Source organism: Solanum tuberosum, unplaced genomic scaffold (assembly GCF_000226075.1).
Source record: "Solanum tuberosum cultivar DM 1-3 516 R44 unplaced genomic scaffold, SolTub_3.0 scf00103, whole genome shotgun sequence".
NCBI classification, from domain to species: Eukaryota; Viridiplantae; Streptophyta; class Magnoliopsida; order Solanales; family Solanaceae; genus Solanum; species Solanum tuberosum.
Genome location: NW_006239027.1, coordinates 775,955 through 799,933, shown reverse-complemented (window position 1 = coordinate 799,933; position 23,979 = coordinate 775,955). Strand labels below are relative to the sequence as shown.

Below are 23,979 nucleotides of genomic sequence, written 5' to 3'. Positions count from 1 at the left end.
GACTCTTCTCAATCTCATACTTACTTACTCAAACTTAGTTCGAATTGATAGTTGATCTCAAAGGATTCATAATTGAACTCAAAGCTTTGCTTGAACTCTACTCTTAACTCTTTCTTAAATGTGAATTATGAATTCAAGAGTTATGGTTTATGATATGAAGGATATAGATGATAGTGTAGACTCATGAATACATTCTCCTCACACTCATGCTCACTTACTCGAATCTTGAAACAAGTTACTAGAAGTTGTAAAAGACTCCTAAAAAAAGATTCACATGGACTTTCTCAAAATGTTCGGAAGAACTCTTAAGACTTAACTCTTAACTTTACCTTGAATTTGAATTTATGAATTCAAGGTTATGATCATGTTATGAATGATTTCTAAGTGTTTGGAAGTAGTTTGAAGTGTTTAGAATCAAAAGGGGTGAAGATATACTTCAAAAGAGCTCAAACGGGACAACTAACGGAGAATGAGTGGGGGCAGACGACCCTGGCGTGTTCCGGGCGTGGGGCGCCAGCCTCTAACTTCAGATGCTGCATATGGGCGCACTGCAGGGGTGGGCCGCGCTAGCCTCTCCCCAGGCCAAGTTCGATGAATTTCGCCTCTCGTTTTCTGATCCTAAATCGCTTTTAATCGATTTCTTTTCTCAAGTTTTCCTTAGATTCAATCACCCAACCTAAGTACACACTAATCCACTCAAAACAATCACTTTAATCTCAAGATATCATCTAAACCCAACAAAGCAAGATTTAGAATGAACTTCAAGAACACCTATCGAGAACTTAAATCCATCAACTTTTTAGAATGAAACTTTGCTGAAAATAATATGTTTGGTGTGTGGGTAAACAAACCCAACACTATGGAAGCTTACATACCACTTAGGGATCAAACCCATGGCGACAATCCACAACAACTCTCAAGAATTTCGACAAACGCTTAGATCCTTTCTCTTTTCTCCTCTTCTCTCTTCTTCTTTTCTCTTCTTGAACTCTCTACTAAAACCCTAGGCATAAACTAGGATTATAAAACTGAACCTTATCAGATTAGACCCCTAAAATATTACTAAAAACGAATTAAATCTGTTTGGATAAGGAAAAGACCAAAATACCCCTCTAAAATCCGGTTTTGACTTTCCTTATCTACACAGCCCAACTTCGAATGACATATCTCCCTCATACGAACTCGAAACTGAGCAAACTCGGTGGCGTTGGAAAGATAATTCAAAGATATTCCCTACGGTATCTGGTATCACACCTAAATCATCCTGAGCTAGAAGTTATGGTCGTTTGAAGTTGACCCAAAACTCAAACTTAGCTTAACTTGCAAAATTTCAGATTTTTGCTATTTCCAATTTAATTCTTTTTGAAACTCAAGGTGCTACATCTAGTGACCTTAACACTTAAAAAATAAATTTAATTCCTTGGTAAAATCTTACTCACTACGAAGAACGGTTCGAATCTTAGTTCGAAAATTTTTCTGGGGTGTTGCAGAATGATTGTTGGTGTTGCCCAAAAACCTTAGTAATTATAGATATGTGATGCAAGCCGTCCTCTTTCTTTTGGTAGAGTTAAGAGCAATTTCTTACACTCATCACTAACTCCATCCTCTTGTAAATACTTGGGAGGAATTTGGGGAGAAGTTTGAGACTTTGACATTGTTTTCAAGTGGATATATGGAGTGTTTCTTTAAGTTAGTAGGATGAAATATTTACTCATTAATACATGTATATATATTAGAGCTAAATCTCCAACCATGTGAGAGGCAATAATTGAGCTAGTTTGAGTCCAATCCTAGGGCATGTCTAACTTCATGGTATATAAATAGTCTCTCAATCTTTATTAGGTAGGAATAAGGTTTGTATACGTTTTATCCTCTCTAGACCCACTCATAAATTTTTTACTGAATATGTTATTAAACAACTTCTCAATCTTTAATTTATTAGATAGGAGCAAGGTTTATATACGTTTCACCCTCTCTAGACACACTTTAGATAGGTGCATTGCTTTTCTAATTTTATTAATTATGTTATATAATGCAACTCATGAATCTTTTTATTTTTATAATAAAAGAGGCAAGTCCCCAATAAGATATGCTAAAATCATGCATGTCGCGGTGCAAGACATTTTAATAACCAATATATTCAAGAGTAATGTGTCAAAGATCTAAAGTACTATATTAGAGATCATTTGATAGGGTGTATAAGAATAATATTAAATATGATGTATTATGAGATTATTTCTTATGCGATGTTTGTTTGGTGTATAAAAAATAATATGTATTGTATGATTTCTAAAAGTATATATTTATTTGTAAGAATATCCTCCATAATATGATGAAAAGGCTGTGGAAAAAGAGGTATAGTTGGAGCAATACTGTTACATATTATTAGTATGTAAAATCATAAGTGGCAATAAAATTACTCTTTTCTTCGACTCTAATTTTTCTTCTCAAGAAAAATAGAGTTACAAAGCATAAAAAATAGGGTTGTGTATCGTTTGGTTCAGTTCGATTTTGAAGTTTATCAGTTATTGGTTTATAGACATGCTAAATCGTTATGGAACCATTAAGATATTGGCTTATCAGTTTAACCATTAAGATTTGACACAAAAAATAAATAGTTGAAAATCACTTAGAAACATGGTGATAAACTGAATAAACCATGCATATGATGAGTTGATAGATTGCATCTTGCTCAAAAGCAACACTAACACATTGGAGAATAACCGAAAGTTTGTGAGTGCCAGAAATAAAAATATGAATCTAAATCCTAAGTTAAGGACTTTATATACCGAATGCTATAAATATAATTTTTTTTAATTTACTATTAGGTTATTGATTAACCCATTAAGAAAAAAACCTCAAACCGATAATCTGATGATAAAAAAATAAAACCTTTAAACCAATAACTTTTTTTTTAAATTATCGATTTGGGTTTGATTTTGAATCGTTGTAATAAAAAAAGGTGTTTGCAACCACCATTTTAGCATATAATAAGAAGAGTAAAACGACGATACAACCACTATCCATATTTTAGCATTTAAGCGCTAACTTATTCCTATATATAAAATATAAATAAATAAATATATATATCCAATTTAAATAATAAATTAACTACCCATAAAGAAATTTAATGCAAGACTAAAATAACTAAAGTCATGATTCATGATATATATATATGGTGTTTCACTAATCCTTCAAGATATGCCTTTTGCAATCATTTGAAAAAAGAATAGCTAGAGCGATTTTTTCAGACTTGAAATTCATCTTCAAAAAAATAAAACAAAAACTTCAAAAAATCAATCTGATATATAATTAAATGGTGTTTTGAAATTTCTTTGTTGAATAAAAGTGGAAAAAATTGTATGGACAAACATAAGCATAGTAAAAAAATATATATGATGATTTGGTAGAAAGTGTTTTCTCTCGAATAAAACTCTACACAGCTCTAATTAAAATTAATCGGCTTCAATACGTATACTAGACACTTTCAAAATCGAAAAGGAAAACGATCATACTATGAAAAGCACCGTTTGCGACCAAATAAAGATATATGATTTTATACATATTTTTTCAACAATTTAAGTTGTGCACATAATTGTATCAGTACTACAACAAAACTCTTGTAGTATGTTCTTCTTACAATATTAATCTCAAATACAACTACTTCAATTCAACATTGACTTTTAAAACAATAATTGCATTCAATTGACATATAGAATCTTAATGCCTAATCAAATGTAAGAAAACTTTATTCCAGATTCTTGAAACTTTTGTTCAATAATATGATTGAGTTTCTCACTCATTTCTATGGTAAATAGTTTTCCAATCTCCAACTTCTCCTTTACGAAAGAACACTTTATTTTCTGCCCCAGTTGACAATTTCCCATTTGTATTCACCTCCAAGTTGCTCAAATTCTCAAAGCTACACATTCTTAATATTTCATCCATCACTCCACAATTTTCTTCCTCTATGGAAAATGGACATTCCAAATATTCAGCCAAGCGTTTAAGCTGAAGTTTGGGTTGCACTTTAATTTCTTCATACATCAAGAAAAGTACTTTATTAGGCTTTTCTATACTCTGTTTCCAATAATCCAATATGTGATTCCAAAACGGACCATAAGGGCTCACCCCCTTACAAAAAGATTCAAATATTTCTTCAATGGAATGGATATCTTTGTGATGAAGTCTTAAATTGTTTGTAAAATGCCACATAGAAATGAAAGTGTCCTTAGGATTCCGACACAAGTAAACAAGTTTGGTTTTTGAATCTTTGACAGATTTTGGCAATGAAGCAAAGGGCACATGAGTTGACAAGAGTCTAGGTGAAGTGAAAGCAGAAAAATTAGGGACATGGCCATCAACATAGAGTGTGAGTTCCATGAATGGAATAAGATCATGAGGGTTCTTGTCAAGTAAAGGGTGATTTTGTTCAAAAACGGGATGTTTCATTCGATTCACTAAAACAAATAAAAGTGATTTTAACCAAGTGGTTCCTGATTTAGGAGGTGTAACAAGGATGATATCACTATCTTGGGCTTGAAATTGTTGTTGACATGCAATCACACCTTGGATTGTTCTTGGCGATGCCCAAAAACCTTGATAGTTATAAATATACGATCCCATCCATCCTTTTTCTTTTGGTAACACTGAGAAAAAATTCTTACACTCTTCACTTAAGCCCTCTTGATCTTGTAAGTATTTGGGAAGAGATGTTGTCATGGTTTTGAAGATTGAGTGTATATATAGAGAGAACTAGACAAGAAACTTTAAATAGAGCTCTTGTTTTGTTACATTACATTAATAATGTTGTTGTGGTGTCATGTTAGAAAACACTTTTTTTCGCATCTAATAATTGAACCGCAAAGTAAGAGAACTAGACAAAGCACTCTAGAGATAGCTCTTAATTAGGCATATCCATAGGGTAAAAAATTTAGTTAAGAAAAAAGTAGACACATCTAGTAATATAATTGTTAGTTGTCTCATGAAAAATTTTATAAGGAAAGTTTAATTGGATAAAATCTTGATTAAGGAGAAAATAGTGCATCACATATTTTACTATTCTTGATTAAAATATCACTTAATATCTAGAAAATGATGCATTCTAATCTTGTATATCAATTTCTTCAATATTGAGGTCGATAATGCCTTGAAAACAAATCCGCTTGATTCTGATCACTTGAACAAACTTTTTGAACATCTATTTAACCCATTTTTTGAAGAACACGAGTGATGATTTTTTTAAAATTACATAAGTGTTCGAATTGCTCCAAAGTTCCTAGAGACTCATTCAAACTATCTATCTAAGTTATGAATCATTATCTGGATCTATAAGAACTTTCAAACCTCTATTTCAAGTCCATTTACGTCAAATGTTGTTTTTGATCAATTTTTTGGCCTAACATTTAGCTTTTCGTTTTCTTCTCTGATACACATTTGGATGCCTCGAGACTCATGTCACCCGACCTCACAAGTCAAAATTCACATTTCAAACCCAAAATAAGTGTCAAAACGGTTATCGAATGGATCGTTACAAGTCGTTCTTTAATTTGTGCCCTCTCTAAACGTGAGTATATGTATAGAGTGTGGTTCCCTTTTTGTCCATGACAAAACAAAGTAATATGAATTTAATACATAATTTGTAATAATTTGAGTAATGATTAATGAACATCCAAAACAGTACCATTATATTACTAGTAGAATTTTTGTGATATATATGTTCTTGTTACATTAATCTCAAATACACATATCTCAAAAACATATACTCCAATATTATTTTTCGAAGCAAATAAAATAATCCCTAATCAAATATATGAAAATTTCAGTCCAGATCCTTGAAAAAAAATATTCAATGGATAGAAACAAAAAGGCAAATGACAGCTCGGTGCACAAAGCATCTTGTATTAATAGAGTTCATGAAAGGGTCACATGTTACACTCCAAGGAATGTGACATAAACAGTCTATCCTAATGCAAGCATTAGTGATTAAACTTTCACAACTCGAACGATAACCTATAGGTCACATAGAAAAAAGAATTACCTAACAATGGAGCAGCATATGAAAATGGAAATAACATGAAAAAAGTGAAGCAAATGAGTAGAAGAGTAAGGATGAATTTTTTATTCCATTGTTATGGTATTAATTTGATGAAGTGTAATTCTTTTGAAATGAAAGTAGGAATTTATAAGAGTCAAAGAAGGAAGGAAGGAAGGTAAAAGCCACAAAGTTCAATGAAAAGAAGAGAGAAAAAAGACATACACAAAGCACAAAACTCACACTTCCAAAATAAATTAAAATAGGTGTAAAACTCCATATATATATATATATGAGTTTTGCTTTTTTAGGAACCTTCACACCATTTTGGGTTGATTTTGTGTTACCTAACATCTTGCCCCCTTTGTAGGCCGGGGCGAAGTCAAGTAGGGTCAAATGAGTTTATCTTAATCTCATTTTTTTTATGTATATACGGTAAATGTTGAATTTCTGTTATTTTTTCATGTGTTTACTTATTTTATATTTTGAATCTTGTTTGTGAAAATCTTGAATTTGCCACTGTTTATAGGACAATAATAAATGGAGGTTATATTTGCTGACAAAATTGTTACACTTCTTCACGTATGTTTGTCTAGCTAGAAAACCCAATATGATAATTTAATTTAAGTGTTTTTGGATAAAAGGTTCACTTGCATTAGCAGACTTGTGAAATGATAAAAGTTAAATGTCCTTAACTCTTAAATCTTAACTAATGATTTTGAGTTTGAGTTTTGAAAATGACGTCTTCTTTGATAAGGAGCACTAAAATTCACCATATTATATTAGACTTTTTACGATGCAAATCCAAATTAGTCATGCTAGTGGACTATGAGCACCCAATGCTCAAAAAGGTAAATGAGTTTCAAATTCTACAAATAAAATTCCATGACGATAATTATCTTTCAATAGCATGGTTATTTGTGAATTTCACACAAATTTATTAGTAGTAATAATAAATAAATGGGAAAATTTTCAAAATGTCAACATTTTAGCATTTAATAGGATCCCTTAGCCACATTTTTAATATTTATTAAAAGTGTCAATAGTTTAGTTTGTTATATATCTGATTTATGTATTTCTTAATTTGTTTAATTTGAAAGAATACAATTATTTAATAACAGAAGGGAGAAAATCAAGGGAGAGAATATTTCAAAAAAAAAAGGTAAATATCACTTAATGTTCTGATCAGTTACATTTTTTTAAAGAAAACTCAAACGTGTGCCTTTTTCACAATGTATGTTTGTTTTTTTTTCTCCAAAATTTTGTAACCTTTTTTAAATCGTATTCATTCCAATATGTATATTATTTGTATTCATTTTAGTTTTCATGTTGTATTTGTATAATGAAACTTGTATTTTTTTTATTAGTTTGTATTCATTCCAATAGTTATGCCAAATGAATCTATAGTTATTTGAGAAACGTATTTGTATTCATGTATTTTTTCACTGTGTATTTTTGTATCCTTTTTTAAGTCGTATTCATTTCAATATGTATTTTATTTGTGTTTGTATTCATTCTAGTTTTTATGTAGTATTTTGTATAATAATATATAAAATACAAAAAACAGTATGATGAAAAAGTAAGATTTAAATGTAAAACTGAAAAGGAATAAGTGAATATTTGTTGCAATTATTCTTAAATAAAATACATAACTAGTTGACATACTTTTAGAATGAATACAAATTAGGAACAATACCAAAATTCATAAACTATGCAACATGATTTTTGAATGAATACAAATATTTATAGCCTACATAAGGTTTTGAATACAAATTGAGAAAAGATACAAAATTCTAAAAAATTCTATAAAAACAAAACAAAACAAACCAATAGGAAGTTGTTCTTCCTCTAAATAAAATACATATCTAGTTAACATACCTTTGGAATGAATTCAAATTAGGAACAAATAGAAGATTCATAAACTATACAACATGAGATTTTGAATGAATACAAACATTAATAGCATACATACAAATTTGAATATTAATTGAGAAAGGATACAAAATTCTAAAAAAAAAACTATAAATACAAAACAAACTAATAGGAAATTATTCTTCCTCATCTTGGTCTTCAACAACTTCTTCGAAATCTTCAGCACCCAATTTTGAAAATCAAAATATACTTGGTGACAATGTATTTACCTTTATTCGTGGGTGAAAAATATTTTGAAGAAATTGTGAGATTTCTTGAACAAATTGGAGGAAAGTAGAAGAAGTGATTTTCTTAGACAAGAAAAGGAGAGAACAGTGGCGAAAAACTCAAGAGAGAGAAAGGAAGAATTTGGGGTATAAACCTAGAAAGAGGGGAAAGTGGGTAATGGGTAGTTTTTTTCTTCTTTTTCACGTATAGGGGAGTAAATTAGTTGAATGTGGGGCCTGATTTGAGAAATAAAAAGAAAGAAAATCAATTATGTTAGGATACATTTTATTTGCTAAAATATTGACATATTGACATTTTCAATAATTATTTTAAAGTGTAGATGTTTTTAATAATTATGTTAGGGAGTTTGACTAGTTTGCTGATTTTCCCTAAATAAATTGGTCTTTAAAAGAAAAAAACCCAATATATGCAATATATTTGGGCTCAATGGGCCTTGACCAAAAGAATCAAAAAGACAAAAATCTCTCACAATAATTAACCATAGAAAAAAAAGGGACATTAAACATGAGTATACATGATATATTGTATAAGAACAAAAATGTAAGAAAAAGGTTTTACATCAATAGCCTTCATGTCTTTAATAAAACAAAGGGAAAATTGACATAAATAGCCACCCATCCAAATAATAGCCGATAGATAAATAATATACACATAGTATATATATGTATATTGGCTAGCGGATGTAAATATTTTTGGCCACGCGACCAAATGTGTAATTTCCCCTACAACATGCCACCCCTAAGAGAATAATGAATATCAACATGTATGCATACTTACAATACTCAAAAGATTCAAGATTTAAGGTCTTGTTATGTATATTCTTTAACTAAGAACAACAATTTAGAATCTACAACACAGAATGCCTTGTTTCCAACCTTTTTGTTTACTTAAACGCCTCCGTTCCGCTTTCGCCATTCTTACTGGACTGCTATTCCATTCATTTTGTAAGCTGTGAGGAAGTAAGAATGAAAATGTTCATCATAAAGTTACTAATATCAGTATCAAATTTGAAAAGAAAAGGGTAAGTAGCATACACTGGGAAGGCAAAGGATCTGGTGCTGGTTGTGCTGCTTTCGGATCGAAGAGATACGCTGCCGGAGTAAGATATAGGCCCTGAGTAAGTGATGGAACCTGATATAGGACCTCTTGCTGCAGAAAAACTTGCCTCTCCATCAGCAAAATGACTTTGTCCATTAGCCATATTTTGGGATTCAAGGTGTTGTTGGTGCGCGTTGTCAGCAGTATTAGCAAAAGGAACTTGACTTGAAGCTGAATTATTATCTGAGTTTCCGTTCTTGTGAACGGAGACAGCCTTTGGCATGTGAGAATCTTCAGGCAAGTTTCCGACTCCTCCTTCCGTGGTTTTTGTTGATTCTGGTTTGGTAAGATTGACGTCGAAAATACTAGTTCCCACTCCCTCTTTGATATTACCCTTGTTGTTCGTTTGACCGGATGCAGAAACTGCAGTTTGGCTTTTCAAAGTTTGCTCAGAAGGCACCTGCAGTTCAAGAAACGAAATCTTTACTTTATCGACCAGAAGAATGTGTCTGAAGAACACACCTAATTTCCGCGAATCTGTAATAATGATAGGAACAAACCTGATCAGGTTGCAGTGTAGATTGATCACCATCAGAAGTCTTTATATTGGACTCTTCCACACGAACAACGGTATTAAGAGACGATGGTTTTTCTGATGCATTAGTAGTACATTTTGAACCAAAAATCATCAACAAATCCTCGAGATAAGAATCCTTATCCGCATCTTTGTTGGCATTATTCTCTAGGGATGGATTGAAACCGTTTGGAACAGGTGCTCCAGTAGCTTCTATTTCTGTATCATGAGTCACAGCAATGTTCTTGGCATCTTTGAAAGATGAATCTTGAGATACAGATGCAATGGTCGACCCCATATCGACACTTTTCCTGGTGTTGCTCTGCTGTTCTTCATCAGCATCAACAGAAACAGACGTGCTCGGTTGACCATCTTTCATCCTTATCAGTTAGAGGCTTCATAGATAGTCAGTAAAGTTGAGAAGTCTATATTATTCATTTATTTTATTAAATGTTTTAAAGACTTAAGTTGCCCATTTTGGGGTGAGTTAAATATATTATATTATTCAGAGTTTTCTTTTGAGTTAAAGCTTTCTATTTAAGTTTATTGAATTTTATTCAATTTTTAAGCTTTTGCATGCTTAAGTTAGTCTTCTGCTTGTAGTCAGTCAGGATGAGGGTTCGCTTGGGGACCAGCAATGGACTTCGAGTACTGACCACATCCAGGGTGTAGACCGGGTCGTAAGGTGTGATTGCTTGTCAACAACAATTTCAGGCTCAAGATAGTGATATCATCCTTGTTACAACTCTTAAATCAGGAACCACTTGGCTAAAAACACTTTTATTTGGTTTAGTGAATCGAGTAAAACATCCTATTTTTGAACAAAATCACCCTTTACTTATCAAGAATCCTCATGATCTTGTTCCATACTTGGAACTTACACTTTATGTGGATGGACAAGTCCCTAATTTCTCATCCATTACCACACCTAGACTCTTGTCAACTCATTTGCCTTTCGCTTCATTGCCAAAATCTATCAAAGATTTAAATACCAAACTTGTTTACTTATGTAGGAATTCCAGAGACACCTTCATTTCTATGTGGCATTTTACTAACAATTTAAAACTAGATCACAAAGATATCAATTCCATTGGAAAAGTGTTTGATCTTTTTTGCAATGGTGTGAGCCTTTATGGTCCATTTTGGAATCACGTGTTAGATTATTGGAAAGCAAGTATTGAAAAACCAAATAAAGTAATTTTCTTGATGTATGAAGAAATTAAAGAGCAGCCAAAAATTCAGATTAAACGTTTGGCTGAATTCTTGGAATGCCCATTTTCCATAAAGGAAGAAAATTGTGGAGTGGTAGATGAAATATTAAGAATATGCAGCTTTGAAAATTTGACCAATTTGGAGGTGAATACAAACGGAAAATTATCATCTGGAGAGGAAAATAAAGTGTTCTTTCGTAAAGGGAAAGTTGGAGATTGAAAGAATTACTTCACTATAGAAATGAATGAGAAACTCAATCATATTATTGAACAAAAGTTTGAAGGATCTGGATTAAGGTTTTAATATATTTGATTGAGCATTTATTATATTTGTTTTGCCAATTATTGCATGCAATGTCTAATTGTTGTCACTTCATGTTTAAAATTGAGAAGTTTGTCACATTAATATTGTAAAATTGTGATTGCTTGTTGTTTGAGAAAATAAAAGAATGCACAAGTTATTTTGACATTTATGGGTATCCCGATTTAATTATTCTAGCTAGTTGAATAAAATAATTTAAGAGTGAGACAAAAGGACGAAAATAAATAATATAGAGCAATTCAAATCTAGCTGTCACTTCTTGATCGATAATCATCATTATCTATAAAGATCTGAAATTCGATATTAAATTAATTCGATCGCTTCCTTACTCATACAAAAATCTTAATCTAATTGATTTTATTTGATCTCCTTGACTTTGAATAAGAAGAGGAAAATATATTTTTTCACCCAAAGAACAAAATTATGCAATAAGTTAACATTTTAATAATATTATCCTCAGCAATTGCAACATATTAATAATATTTTTTCTTTTATTTACATCTAATTAAATATCATATTGTAGCACAATTTTTTTTTTTTCTTGTTACTTAAGTAATAAATAAAGTTCAAATTCTAGTACCATGAAGTTGGTGTGGTGTAGTGGTTATCACGTCAGTCTTACACACTGAAGGTCCCCAGTTCGATCCTGGGCATCAACATTACTTTTTTTCTCTACGGAAATGAATGTTTCATGTTCGGTACTCATATTGTCACTTTTTTTCCAAACGGAAATGAATGTTTTATTTATTATAACTTTTTTTCCCAACGGAAATGAATGTTTCATTTATTATGGTTTTTCATCGATATTCTGTACTCATATTATAACTCGACTAAATTCAAATTCATGCATTGCATGACTCTTTTTTTGGAGTGACTCTCTTGACAAGACTTTTTTCATTCTACAGACTCAAATCTAGACTTGTGGTTAAGGGTAAAAGGTTTCACCTATATTTCGCCACAATCCATGTCGTTATTATCTACTTATAGGGCCGTCGACTTACCTACTTAGGTTATTGGGCCGTAAAGAATTCCCCTTACAATTCAAAGCCCAATTTATTGGGCCCATGATAATTAGCACCATTTTGATTATCAAATAAGTTATTTTTCCAATTCCACATTTTCTCTCATATATATTATTTTTCCTTGCATATTTATTTTCAACCTTACATCATATATAAGACCAATAAATAGAACATACATAATTAATTAAATGGTTTACCATTTATTAGTTTGTTAATTTTGTGAAAATTCAAACTCGCAAGGATTAAAAGTGCGTGTAGCAACTACATGAAGGTGTTAACCAGAAATTAATCACAAATATCAAAATCAAAATTTATCTATATTTGATGGACTACCATGCCACAACCCAAATGACATATATTGTCCAATGTCCACATTGGTTCTATATCCACATGAATTTATCTTTCAAGCTACGTTATATTGAGCTTCAAAAGTATGTGTACCATGTGAACTTACATCACTTTCTTCTTCCATTGCGACGTGAGATTCGTCTAAAATGACATGTACACCTTATCTTCAAAAAATTTATCAACCTAAAAACCTGCCAATTCTATCTAACCCGCCCTCATCTATCAACCCTATGTCAAGCGTTACATAAAAAAACACAAAATTCTATCATTACAATTTACAATGACTACTCTTTCGTATATAATAGTAATGGATGTGAACTTAATGTTTTATTAAATATAGTTTCGTTGAAATCACTTTAACCTAATGTCATCCATTCGAATTAATGCAAGTACTTTAATATTACTGACCAAAAAAATCAAACATTTTCTGGTTCTGCCGCCTCATTCATCCCCTCTAAAAAATGATCATATGTTAAATATATTTAAATCAAAAAATCATACATAATTTATATGCCAAACGTCATTTCTAAATTCTAAAACATTGGAGCATTTTTAAAGTCAATATTAGACTATGGACACCTGTTATTTGAGGTTGACAGATCATTACGATATCAAATTCATCTGAATCGACATTTTTTTACGTAAAGTATAAATTATGTGTAAAATTTTAGTAAAATTAAAACAAATAATAATTTGATCTCTAATTCTAATATATATAATAATTTTTTATTAAAAAATAAATTCATAAAATTTAAATCTTGATCCACTTCTACTTATGTACATGCTACCAAACTTATTTCTTAAGTTGCTTAGTTAAACTATTAGCCAAAATTAAGAATTCAACGTTGATCGAAGAGGTGCTTGCATTAGCAATTTGTAGTATAGTTTTTCTTTTTTTTTAATGAGAGTGCAAGTGTACACAATTGACTCATGATGATGCATAAGTTTTTACGCATATCTCAATTAATTTATCCGATAATTCTCATTCAAACTATAATCAAAGATGAATTTAAAATTTGCTATGTAGTATGTATTCGATAATCTAACTTTGAGTGAATCGAAAAATATGTCTGATTATCTTTATTTCATATACAATATTACATTCTTCAAATAATTCAAATTAAAGTAATTGAATGTCTAGCTCGTGTCTATGTGGCATGCATGACTGATTAATATATTTCATATATCATAGTTGATACTAATTCATGAAATATAATTCACTTTCAAGATGTCTCGATGGCTAAAAAGTTATGTATTAGGTTTTAGTATATATCCACGTCAACAAAATAATAAATCAATTACATCTCTTGAAATAATCTATAATTCTTTATTAGTAAATAAAAAGGTTGAATTTTATTTCTAGTTTTTGTATTTTTGCATTGATCACACGTGGGGAGTGGGTTCCTTTTATTTATCCAAATCAAATATTGTGAATTGGTCAAAAAAAAATCTGCTTATTAATTATTAATAATAACAATTAATGGCTAAGTAACCAATTAATCACTTTTTATATCACAATGAAACGTCATAACGTGTTTTTTTTCTTTTTTTAAGAACAAAAAAGTTTGGGTTAAAAACTTATGCAAAACATTTGTATCCGTACTACAATTGCACTTATGATTTTGTTGCTATTATAATCTAGAAGTATAATCGAACCTCGTTATAACAATCATTATTCGTAATTATAATACTAACATTTTTACGGTATGGATTTGATTTTCTCGAAAATTAATTTTTCTTATTATATTTTACTTCTTTATAACAATATTTTACTTATAACAATCATGAAACATTATTATAGCGATACTTTCTTTGTAAAATTGCCAACGAATATCTAAAGAAAATCATCTTTTTCAAAATATAAAATGGTAGTAATAAACTAATAATACATGCAGAACTAGTATGAACATGTCGATATATGGTAACTACAGATGAATTAAAAAAAATGAATTTTGGATCTAATTAATAAAATATCATAAAGTTCACATTTGCATGAAAACATGGAAACAGGTTCTCTTATATGTTTTCATTGACTTTAATAAATAAGTGAACCGACCATTCTGTATCCCCATGATACCAAACAAATTAAAATTTCCCTTGTTATATATCCATGTCTTCATATTCAAAATAATTATTTTAAAAAAATTAAAATAGATAATTTGAGACTGGAGAAATCCTCAATTTGTAGTATATAAAAGAAGAGTGTAAGTCAAAATTTTGGAATTATGCCAAGGCTTATTGTACTTTCAATATGTATTGGTTAACTGTAAATGTATGGTTGACTTTTATTATCTTTATCTTTTTTATTTTATAACCTATGGTCAAATCAATCGAGAAAATAATAACAAGGGCTATGTGTATAAACTACGTGGAAATTAGATTTTTTTCTTTGGTTTAAAGTAAGTTTTGTTGAAATAATATGAATTTTTATGCCAGCAACCTCAATTCAAAGGTGCATGTTGATCTCTCTTGCCTACTGCCTAGGTTACATTTATCTATTCTATTCTATTTGGGGGGAAGAAGGCACGCGATTCTTTCGATAAATTCCTTCCTCCTCCCAGCCTCACCCAAAGGTGGATAAGAATTTAAGCTTTGTTGGTTTAAACGTTATAATTTTGTGTGAACCTAAATTAATCAGTATGATCTATTTCGATGATATTATAGTTTTATCAGTATTTCCCTATTCTATTTTTTTTTTTCTGTTTCTATGCTTTTGGTGTTTTTTTATTTCATTAAAAGGTATAATAAGTACAATAAAATAGAAACAAATGTTTTTTCGAATGTTTAAAGTAGACACATTGTAAAAAGCATTTTTACATTGGCCGACATGATATCACGAATGTGGTGCAGCGGATGAGCCGAAGTTGCTTTTTTCTTAATTAGAGGTCTCGAATTCGAGCCTTGTAAATGGAAAAATTCTTGATAGGGAGCGCTTTCCCTGAATGGAATCTTATACAGTGTAAATTCAAAATAGTCGAACTTCAATACACGTATATACAGAACCAAAAAAAGCATTGGCAGACAAGCAAAGTCTTTTTCATGGTATATAATGCTTTATTAGCGTACTCCATTAATAACTCCATTATTATTTTTGTCAAAATGTATTGAAATATTTTGTTGTATGGAAAGAACGATGAAAACAAAATTGAGCACACAAGTGTAACATATTTTGTCCCTTAATAATAATGTCTATTTAATTCAGAACAAGAGCCTAAATTAATTTACTTTATGTTGCTTTATTGCCTCATGAGACTCTTACGTCTGTCTGAGTTTTATTAGGCAAAAAATTAATAATATAATAGTCGATAAAGTTATTGCATATGTGATCAATTAGGACGTTACAGATTCAAATTATGAAAACAATTTTTTTTTATAGAAATGTAGAATAATATTATGTATATATATAAATTAATCGAGCTAATAAATATAAAATAGCAAGGCTCCTATTATCTTGTACGTGTAACTCATCATTGACATCCATTTTTCTACTATAATAATATTATTTAAAAAAAAAAAAAAGAATTAAAGAAAAGTTTGTTTTTTTAAAAAAAAAATTGTGTGGTCAGAATAAAAAATGCTTTCCAGTTTTATATTTTATTTTTTAAATTATAATTATTGTTTCTTTGAAATGATGACATGCATGGAATCTTAACTAGTAAGTGGTTAGGTATGGACCGGATTCAAGCGCATAATAGTGAAGTTGGGACTTTATAAGGTATGTATATAGTCATAACTATTTTTTGTGACCAATGGTTCTTTCACCTGTTACATATGGCTATGAATGAATATGAGGGAGGTTTAATGAGATTAAATGAAATTCTATAGGACTTTCGAGTTTGATTGTGATCTGAGTTATATTTGATCTAGATACTCTAGTTCTGTTAGTATAAATCATTTCGAATCTTTATGATCTAGTGTCTATATTTCAAAGGACGTTTGAAGAGTATGTAACTTTCGAATGGTCTAACTATTCGTTGATCGACGAACCAGCCTTGATACATTCTACAATTGACTACAATTCTCTCTACACTTATCATGTGTTTGGTAATATAGTCTTTGCTTTGAATACTTTTACCTATATACAATTATATTATGTCATTTTATTTTTTCATGAATCTACATTTAATAAAGCAGAAGTTAGTAATCTTCTCTTAAATTATGCATTAATTTAATATTCTTCATATGATTGAAAGAACAATTTGCACACCAAATTGTAAATTTAAGTAGACATTCTTAAATGTATTTTGTGTGCGCATATATTTAACAATTTGACAGTTAGGTGTAGTCGAACCCAGAAATAGACATTCTTAAATGTATTTTGTTTAGGAAAAAAATAATTATACGTACTAGGGGTGAATAATGAGTGTATTTATTCTTAATAAACTAAAATAAACATGTAGGACAAAATTAGTGGTCCTTGGATAAACATTTAATATAGCTACCAACACATGAAAGGAGTAAATGCAGAAAATAAATTTGTAATATTATTATAAAGAGACGTATAATGAAAAATTTTGGAAGTTACCACCAACGGACACTGTGAAAGGGATGAAGTTGCTCCTTTCTTAATTAAAGTTTTTGAATTTGAGTTTGGATATGAAAAAAATCATTAATAAAAAGTGTTTTTCCTCAAATGAGCTTCTACGCGATGCGAATTTGAAATAGTCCAACACTTTAATCTCTCAACTACAACTCAAAAATTATTTATTTGTGATCAATCAATTTGGTTGAAGAAATTTAAACCAAACAATTATTGAATTTGATTATTGAAAATACTATAAGTTTATTGAATATTTGAGTTGAATGTAATCATTAAAAATCATTATTAGAATCAACATTAAAATATTGAATGTCAAATTTAAAGTCATATAGACCAATTTGGTCCAATTGTAAAGAAAAAACTTATAGGTGAAACTTTTGATTATTCGTTAATAATGACAAACAGTTCACTCTAAAGTTATGATACTATTTACATAATTTCTCAAATTTATTTTTTTATAATACTTAAATTAAGAAGTGTATTTATTGGACATTTAAACTCGAATTAAATTGCATTTATAATCTTATACTATAACTCAAGTTAAAGAAAATAATATGTAAACAAATTTTATCCTTATCTCGAGAGTTAGAGAAATAAATTTTAATAGACCATTAACTCAATTAAAAAGCATCATAAGCATAGTTTATATGTAGATTTACCTTTTAAGGGCTCGCTTGATGATATGAGATGAGAGATAAGAAATGACTAATTTCAAAATTAATTTTATTTATGATAAATTTATTCATATTTAATTATAATAAAATTGATAATCTTAAAATAATTAATTTCAAAATAATATATTTTTTCAACTAAAAAAGTCCTAAGAAACTGAAAAGACTTATTTTCGATAAACCCTCGACTCAACGAAGAAAGTAAAGAGACAGATATGTATGAATGCGGCCAAACAGCTTCGTCCCAAATGAAGTTCACCTTTTGACTATCTCTTGTCCCCTTTCTCTCCATTAAAAAAAATACTCATACAAAGTCAGCTCTTACATTGTCAGAATCCCAAGTATCCCTTTTTCTCTATGGATCTAACAAAACTACAAAAAAAATTCTAAAATTATAAGTTCTCTGTACCGCCGCCGGCGAACTGAATCGGAATCGGAATCTACTGATCTATTTTTCCGGTAAACTCTGCCGTCCTCTTTTTAATTTTTTTAAAAATGTATTTTTTTAATCTATTTTGAGTTTAGAACAATAATTAATGCCTTTTTTGTGCCTCTCTTTCGTGCACTGCACCTTTATTATTATGACCAACTGACTCTACTCTGTTTTTTTTCACGTACGAAAAAAAAAAAATAGATGACAATAAGTGTATATTAATTGCTAACACTCTATTTTTGTTCGTTATATTAAAAATAAATGTTTATATAAATGTATCTAATCTATCACGATCCAATTTCTCAAATCATGATGATGTGTCTTGAAAAAAATCAGGTCGTGATAAGTTGATATCAGAATCAAGTGCCAAATGAATTTTGACTTTAATTGAATCTTAAAAGTTGTCCAAAACATATACGTTGATGAGTAAAGATGGATGGAAGGGAAGGGAGTATTATAATAGGTATTATATGTTGGACAAATTACTTAACTACACTCTTTTACTTACCTTAATATTCATTTATCCCTACTTATTTCAAAATTTTCAAAAATCTCTTATTTACTTACGTATCCCGCATGTAAGCTATGTATCCCGCTATGTAGAATGTATCAAACGTTATGTATCTCGTGCACAACGCTATGTATCCCTCATGTATCCCGTGCACAATGCTATATATCCCGCTATGTGGAATGTATCAAACCTAATGTATCCCATGCACAACGCTATCACAACACTATGTATCCCGCAATGTGAAATGTATCAAACCTAATGTATCCCGTGCACAACTCTATATATCCCGCAAACATCATTTTTAAGGGATTTTTGATAAATAGAAAACTAGAAGGAATAAGATGTTATTTAGTACATATAATATGTGGTTCTATTAATTTATACTATGTTGTTTGTGTATGTATATACGTATAGAGAGAGAAAGAGTTGACAATTTTATTTTTGTATTAGCTGTATATTAATGTTTGCTGGCTTCCCACTCTCTCTTATTTCTTCTTACTTGTTACTTCAAACTCTTTTCTGTCACATTCATTGCGTTTTCTAACTATCTCCTTTTTAGACCCTTTCTCTCTCTCTGTAATCCTCAATGAAGCAATTCAAAACGGCATCATTTGTTGTCGTTTCATGATCTTACTGTATATTATTCACCAACATCCTCTTCTTCTTCCCAACAATACTAAGGTTTTCTTGTCTTTCTCTGTTTTTCTGTTTTCTTGAATGTGTTGTGTATTTGTGGATTGATTTGAGTTCTTTGAAATTGTGATTCTTAGAATTTAAACGTTGTGTTTGGACGTGCATTTTACTTGGAAAAAATTTAATCTTTTGGTGAGGGAAAGTCCCAAAAAGTCAAAAACTGGTTTGACAAGCTCAGGTCAGTTTCTGGGAACTTGAAAATATTTGAAGATCAGGTCAAAATCTATGGAAAAAATAGATATTTGAAGATAATTGTTAATAAATCTATGGTCAAACGCTAGCCTAGTTTGGTTTTCTAGTTGGGTTTTCAATTTTCATGGCAAAGATTGGATTTTTGTGATGGAAAGTCCCAAAAACCAAAAAACTGGTCTGAGCTTGTCAGACTAGTTTTCGAGAACTTGAAATTATTTGAAGATCATATCAAAATATATGGCCAAATAGATATTTGAAGACAATTTTTCAAAAATTTATAGTCAAAGGCTTGCTTATAGTTTGGTTTTGTAGTTGGATTTTCAAATTTCATGGTAAAAATTGTTTTTATTTTTGAAGTACTATTTATGTCTTTAATTTTGATGAAATTTGGTGTTTTTATGCTTTTTGCAGTGAAACCCAGAGACAGAAGTTTGTACTAAAGGGATAAAGAGGAAAATTCTTTTGATTCACTTTTAGAAAGGTAAAGTTTATATGTTAAATTATTTGATTATAATCATTTTATATTTAATAATTAACAGTCCTTTTGTTATATATTCTTTGTTTATTGGATTTTATGAGATTGTGAGTTTTCTTGGGATCCTATGACAACCTGTCAGAATGTATCATTGTGAAGAAATCTTCTTTTTTTTTTTAACGTTTTGTGAAGAGATTGCTATTTAAAGAATTAGAACTAGATCTAGTTGATTATGATTAGGTAGTATAGCTGAAGAACAAAATGGATGGTAGAGATTGATCTTTTGACTTAGCTTTTACTCGGAGGTAGGGATAAGGTTAGTGTACGTTGTACCCTCGGTAGACTCTACTTGTGGAATTATACTAGATATGTTATTGTTGTTGAGCTTTTTATACAAATTTTCAAAATGGTGACCATTTATTGTCTTTTTCTTCACAGATGGACAAAGTTAAGATTCCAGGTTGTTTGGTAATTAGACCATAAATTCACTATTCATTGTCAGGACAAGAATTTAAAATAAAGGATGTCTTGAAAAGACAAAATAAAGATGAGGTCTGAGTGAATTCCCTTTGTTTTATTTCAAATTATTGGCATCTTGTGATTGAGATGATTTTGCACCTTTTTGTTTCTTTGTTACAAAATCTCAACTTATGGGTGGCATTTACAAGTTTGAGTCTTACCTGATTTATGGACACGGATTACGGTAGAAGGTTAGCAGGTAGTAGAGCGTTGTCTTACTTATCCTTCCTTACTAGTAGTCGTAATATTTTTCTTGTTACTGTTCCTTTTTTTCAGAATGCTTGACATGTTTTCCTTAGTATCTGTTTTTTCTTGAGTCGAGAGTCTATCGGAAACCGTCTCTCTACCTCCCAAGGTAGGGATAAGGTCTGCGTACACTCTATCCTCCTTTCCAGGTTGATTTATGCTAAATAGTTGTTGTTGTAGTGGTTTATCAGACCTGTTGAACGCTAAGTTTGCTTCATATTGTATTCTTGGACATTATGATCAATATTCGTTAACGATTAATGTCGTTTGGCCTGTTATGTATAGTAGCATTTTCTTCAGAATTCTGCTGGACATGTACTAAACTTAAGGAGATTTCAGCGGATGTTTTTAAATATATTCTTGAAATTTATGTTGACACAGGTCTGTGAGCTATTTTTCTCCGCGACTACTTCTTGATGTTTGCTTCACAGCTTTTGAGACTTCTCCAGACTCTACCAGCTGATGTGAACAATGAAAGCTCGTAAGTGTACAAACTGTGCTTCTTCTTTATGCTGCAGCTTCTTAAGTACAAAGTACTCGTGTGAAATAAAGGATCCATGTACACCGTAGTATTGAGCAAATGTGTGTATTTTTCTATTTAGTTTCGAGTAATAAGGATTGCTAATCTGATGCTTTCTTCTTTCGTTTGGAGACTCTAGATTTTCATTTGATAAATGTCGAGATGTTTCATTTTGTTGTACTACTCGTCTATTTCTTGATATCTTTACTTTAAGAGTTCATCGATGGATTTTAATACACTAGTATTCTTACAAAACTTGATCCCTGCATTGAGAAGTTAACTTCGACTGCAGATAATCCTCCTCTGTTTAGTGATTCCACACTAGTCTCTGTGCATGATTCTAAAACATTTGAATGCAACGACAGCGTCTTTGACACAGCTGAAGAGAAGCCTACGATGAATGGAAATCAGAATGGGATATTAAGTCATTCAAATGGTTACAAGGAGGCAGATTCTTTAGGTATTCCTGTAAATGACTTTGGAAATACAAATGTTCACGACAACAAGGAAGATCCTTTGGCATGTGACAGAAAAGATGGGAATGAATTCTGGGAAGTTCCTGAACTCGATGACTCTATATTTTTTGATAACAACAATGAGATTAAGGCTTCAAATGTGAGGGATGATCATAATGTAGATCTGTCCAAGATAAACGGTGACAATAGAGGTGGAAATCCTTTTGCGTGTGATATTCCCTCAAGTGAAACAAATGAAATCGTTGCTGCAAGTGTTACGGATGATCAAAATGGAGGCTTGTCGAATATCATCCATAGCAAGAGAGGTGGAAATCCATTTGAATGTGATACAAAAGATAGAGATCAGCCATGGAATATTCCAGAATATGAGTCCCTTGGTTTCCTTGATGACAAAGAAAATGAAACTATCGACTCTGATTCGCCTTTTACCTCTCACTCCGAGTTGTTTGACAGTAACAAACATTTTTATTCTGATAAAGGTGTCACCGATCACGAGCTTCCTGAATTGACAGTTTGCTATAGAGAGAACAACTTTAACATGGTTAAAGACATATGTATGGATGAGGGTGTACCTGCAGTAGATAAAGTTCTAATCGAAAGCTGGAAAGATGGTCAACCGAGCACGTCTGTTTCTGTTGATGGGATGAAAGATGGTCAACCGAGCACGTCTGTTTCTGTTGATGCTGATGAAGAACAGCAGAGCAACACCAGGAAAAGTGTCGATATGGGGTCGACCATTGCATCTGTATCTCAAGATTCATCTTTCAAAGATGCCAAGAACATTGCTGTGACTCATGATACAGAAATAGAAGCTACTGGAGCACCTGTTCCAAACGGTTTCAATCCATCCCTAGAGAATAATGCCAACAAAGATGCGGATAAGGATTCTTATCTCGAGGATTTGTTGATGATTTTTGGTTCAAAATGTACTACTAATGCATCAGAAAAACCATCATCTCTTAATACCGTTGTTCGTGTGGAAGAGTCCAATATAAAGACTTCTGATGGTGATCAATCTACACTGCAACCTGATCAGGTTTGTTCCTATCATTATTACAGATTCGCGGAAATTAGGTGTGTTCTTCAGACACATTCTTCTGGTCGATAAAGTAAAGATTTCGTTTCTTGAACTGCAGGTGCCTTCTGAGCAAACTTTGAAAAGCCAAACTGCAGTTTCTGCATCCGGTCAAACGAACAACAAGGGTAATATCAAAGAGGGAGTGGGAACTAGTATTTTCGACGTCAATCTTACCAAACCAGAATCAACAAAAACCACGGAAGGAGGAGTCGGAAACTTGCCTGAAGATTCTCACATGCCAAAGGCTGTCTCCGTTCACAAGAACGGAAACTCAGATAATAATTCAGCTTCAAGTCAAGTTCCTTTTGCTAATACTGCTGACAACGCGCACCAACAACACCTTGAATCCCAAAATATGGCTAATGGACAAAGTCATTTTGCTGATGGAGAGGCAAGTTTTTCTGCAGCAAGAGGTCCTATATCAGGTTCCATCACTTACTCAGGGCCTATATCTTACTCCGGCAGCGTATCTCTTCGATCCGAAAGCAGCACAACCAGCACCAGATCCTTTGCCTTCCCAGTGTATGCTACTTACCCTTTTCTTTTCAAATTTGATACTGATATTAGTAACTTTATGATGAACATTTTCATTCTTACTTCCTCACAGCTTACAAAATGAATGGAATAGCAGTCCAGTAAGAATGGCGAAAGCGGAACGGAGGCGTTTAAGTAAACAAAAAGGTTGGAAACAAGGCATTCTGTGTTGTAGATTCTAAATTGTTGTTCTTAGTTAAAGAATATACATAACAAGACCTTAAATCTTGAATCTTTTGAGTATTGTAAGTATGCATACATGTTGATATTCATTATTCTCTTAGGGGTGGCATGTTGTAGGGGAAATTACACATTTGGTCGCGTGGCCAAAAATATTTACATCCGCTAGCCAATATACATATATATACTATGTGTATATTAT

At 31.2% G+C, this 23,979-nt stretch overlaps 2 protein-coding genes, 1 non-coding gene and 2 pseudogenes across 7 annotated transcripts; 3 read left to right on the top strand and 2 right to left on the bottom strand.

Annotated features, from left to right (window-relative positions):
• Nucleotides 1-3,595: 3,595 nt before the first annotated feature.
• LOC102583304 (cytosolic sulfotransferase 12-like) lies at nucleotides 3,596-4,744 on the bottom strand (annotated as a pseudogene).
• A 3,955-nt stretch (nucleotides 4,745-8,699) lies between these two features.
• On the bottom strand, nucleotides 8,700-10,185 carry LOC102582974 (uncharacterized). Its single transcript, XM_006348586.2, has 3 exons — nucleotides 9,793-10,185; nucleotides 9,229-9,692; nucleotides 8,700-9,143 (listed from the first exon to the last, which is right to left on the bottom strand). Exons 1-3 carry the CDS (start codon nucleotides 10,183-10,185, stop codon nucleotides 9,035-9,037), a joined length of 966 nt encoding a protein of 321 aa, XP_006348648.2. The 3' UTR covers nucleotides 8,700-9,034.
• Nucleotides 10,186-10,490: 305 nt separating this feature from the next.
• On the top strand, nucleotides 10,491-11,486 carry LOC102601390 (cytosolic sulfotransferase 5-like; annotated as a pseudogene).
• A 439-nt stretch (nucleotides 11,487-11,925) lies between these two features.
• TRNAV-UAC (transfer RNA valine (anticodon UAC)) lies at nucleotides 11,926-11,998 on the top strand. Its single transcript has one exon. It is a non-coding gene; the product is annotated as a tRNA-Val (tRNA).
• Nucleotides 11,999-18,220: 6,222 nt separating this feature from the next.
• Nucleotides 18,221-23,968, top strand: LOC102601046 (uncharacterized). 5 transcript variants are annotated; one of them, XM_015309304.1, is made up of 7 exons: nucleotides 18,221-18,379; nucleotides 20,161-20,230; nucleotides 21,371-21,470; nucleotides 21,802-22,596; nucleotides 22,639-23,021; nucleotides 23,122-23,585; nucleotides 23,671-23,968. In XM_015309304.1, the coding sequence occupies exons 3-7, from the start codon at nucleotides 21,461-21,463 to the stop codon at nucleotides 23,777-23,779; spliced, it is 1,761 nt and encodes a 586-aa protein (XP_015164790.1). In that variant the 5' UTR covers nucleotides 18,221-18,379; nucleotides 20,161-20,230; nucleotides 21,371-21,460; the 3' UTR covers nucleotides 23,780-23,968. The 5 variants fall into 5 exon arrangements, with proteins under 5 accessions (XP_015164790.1, XP_015164791.1, XP_006348792.1 ...); XM_015309305.1 differs by lacking the exon at nucleotides 18,221-18,379 and adding an exon at nucleotides 19,348-19,545 and having other exon boundaries at nucleotides 21,875-22,596; XM_006348730.2 differs by lacking the exon at nucleotides 18,221-18,379 and adding an exon at nucleotides 19,348-19,545.
• The last annotated feature ends 11 nt before the right edge of the window (nucleotides 23,969-23,979 follow it).

Coding starts and splice junctions, on each gene's coding strand:
- LOC102582974 (XM_006348586.2), bottom strand. CDS start 10,185: ATGAAAGATGGTCAACCGAGCACGTCTGTTTCTGTTGATGCTGATGAA. Junction 9,693..9,792: donor CTACACTGCAACCTGATCAG/GTTTGTTCCTAT, acceptor CTTGAACTGCAG/GTGCCTTCTGAGCAAACTTT. Junction 9,144..9,228: donor AGATCCTTTGCCTTCCCAGT/GTATGCTACTTA, acceptor ACTTCCTCACAG/CTTACAAAATGAATGGAATA.
- LOC102601046 (XM_015309304.1), top strand. Junction 22,597..22,638: donor AATCGAAAGCTGGAAAGATG/GTCAACCGAGCA, acceptor GGATGAAAGATG/GTCAACCGAGCACGTCTGTT. Junction 23,586..23,670: donor AGATCCTTTGCCTTCCCAGT/GTATGCTACTTA, acceptor ACTTCCTCACAG/CTTACAAAATGAATGGAATA.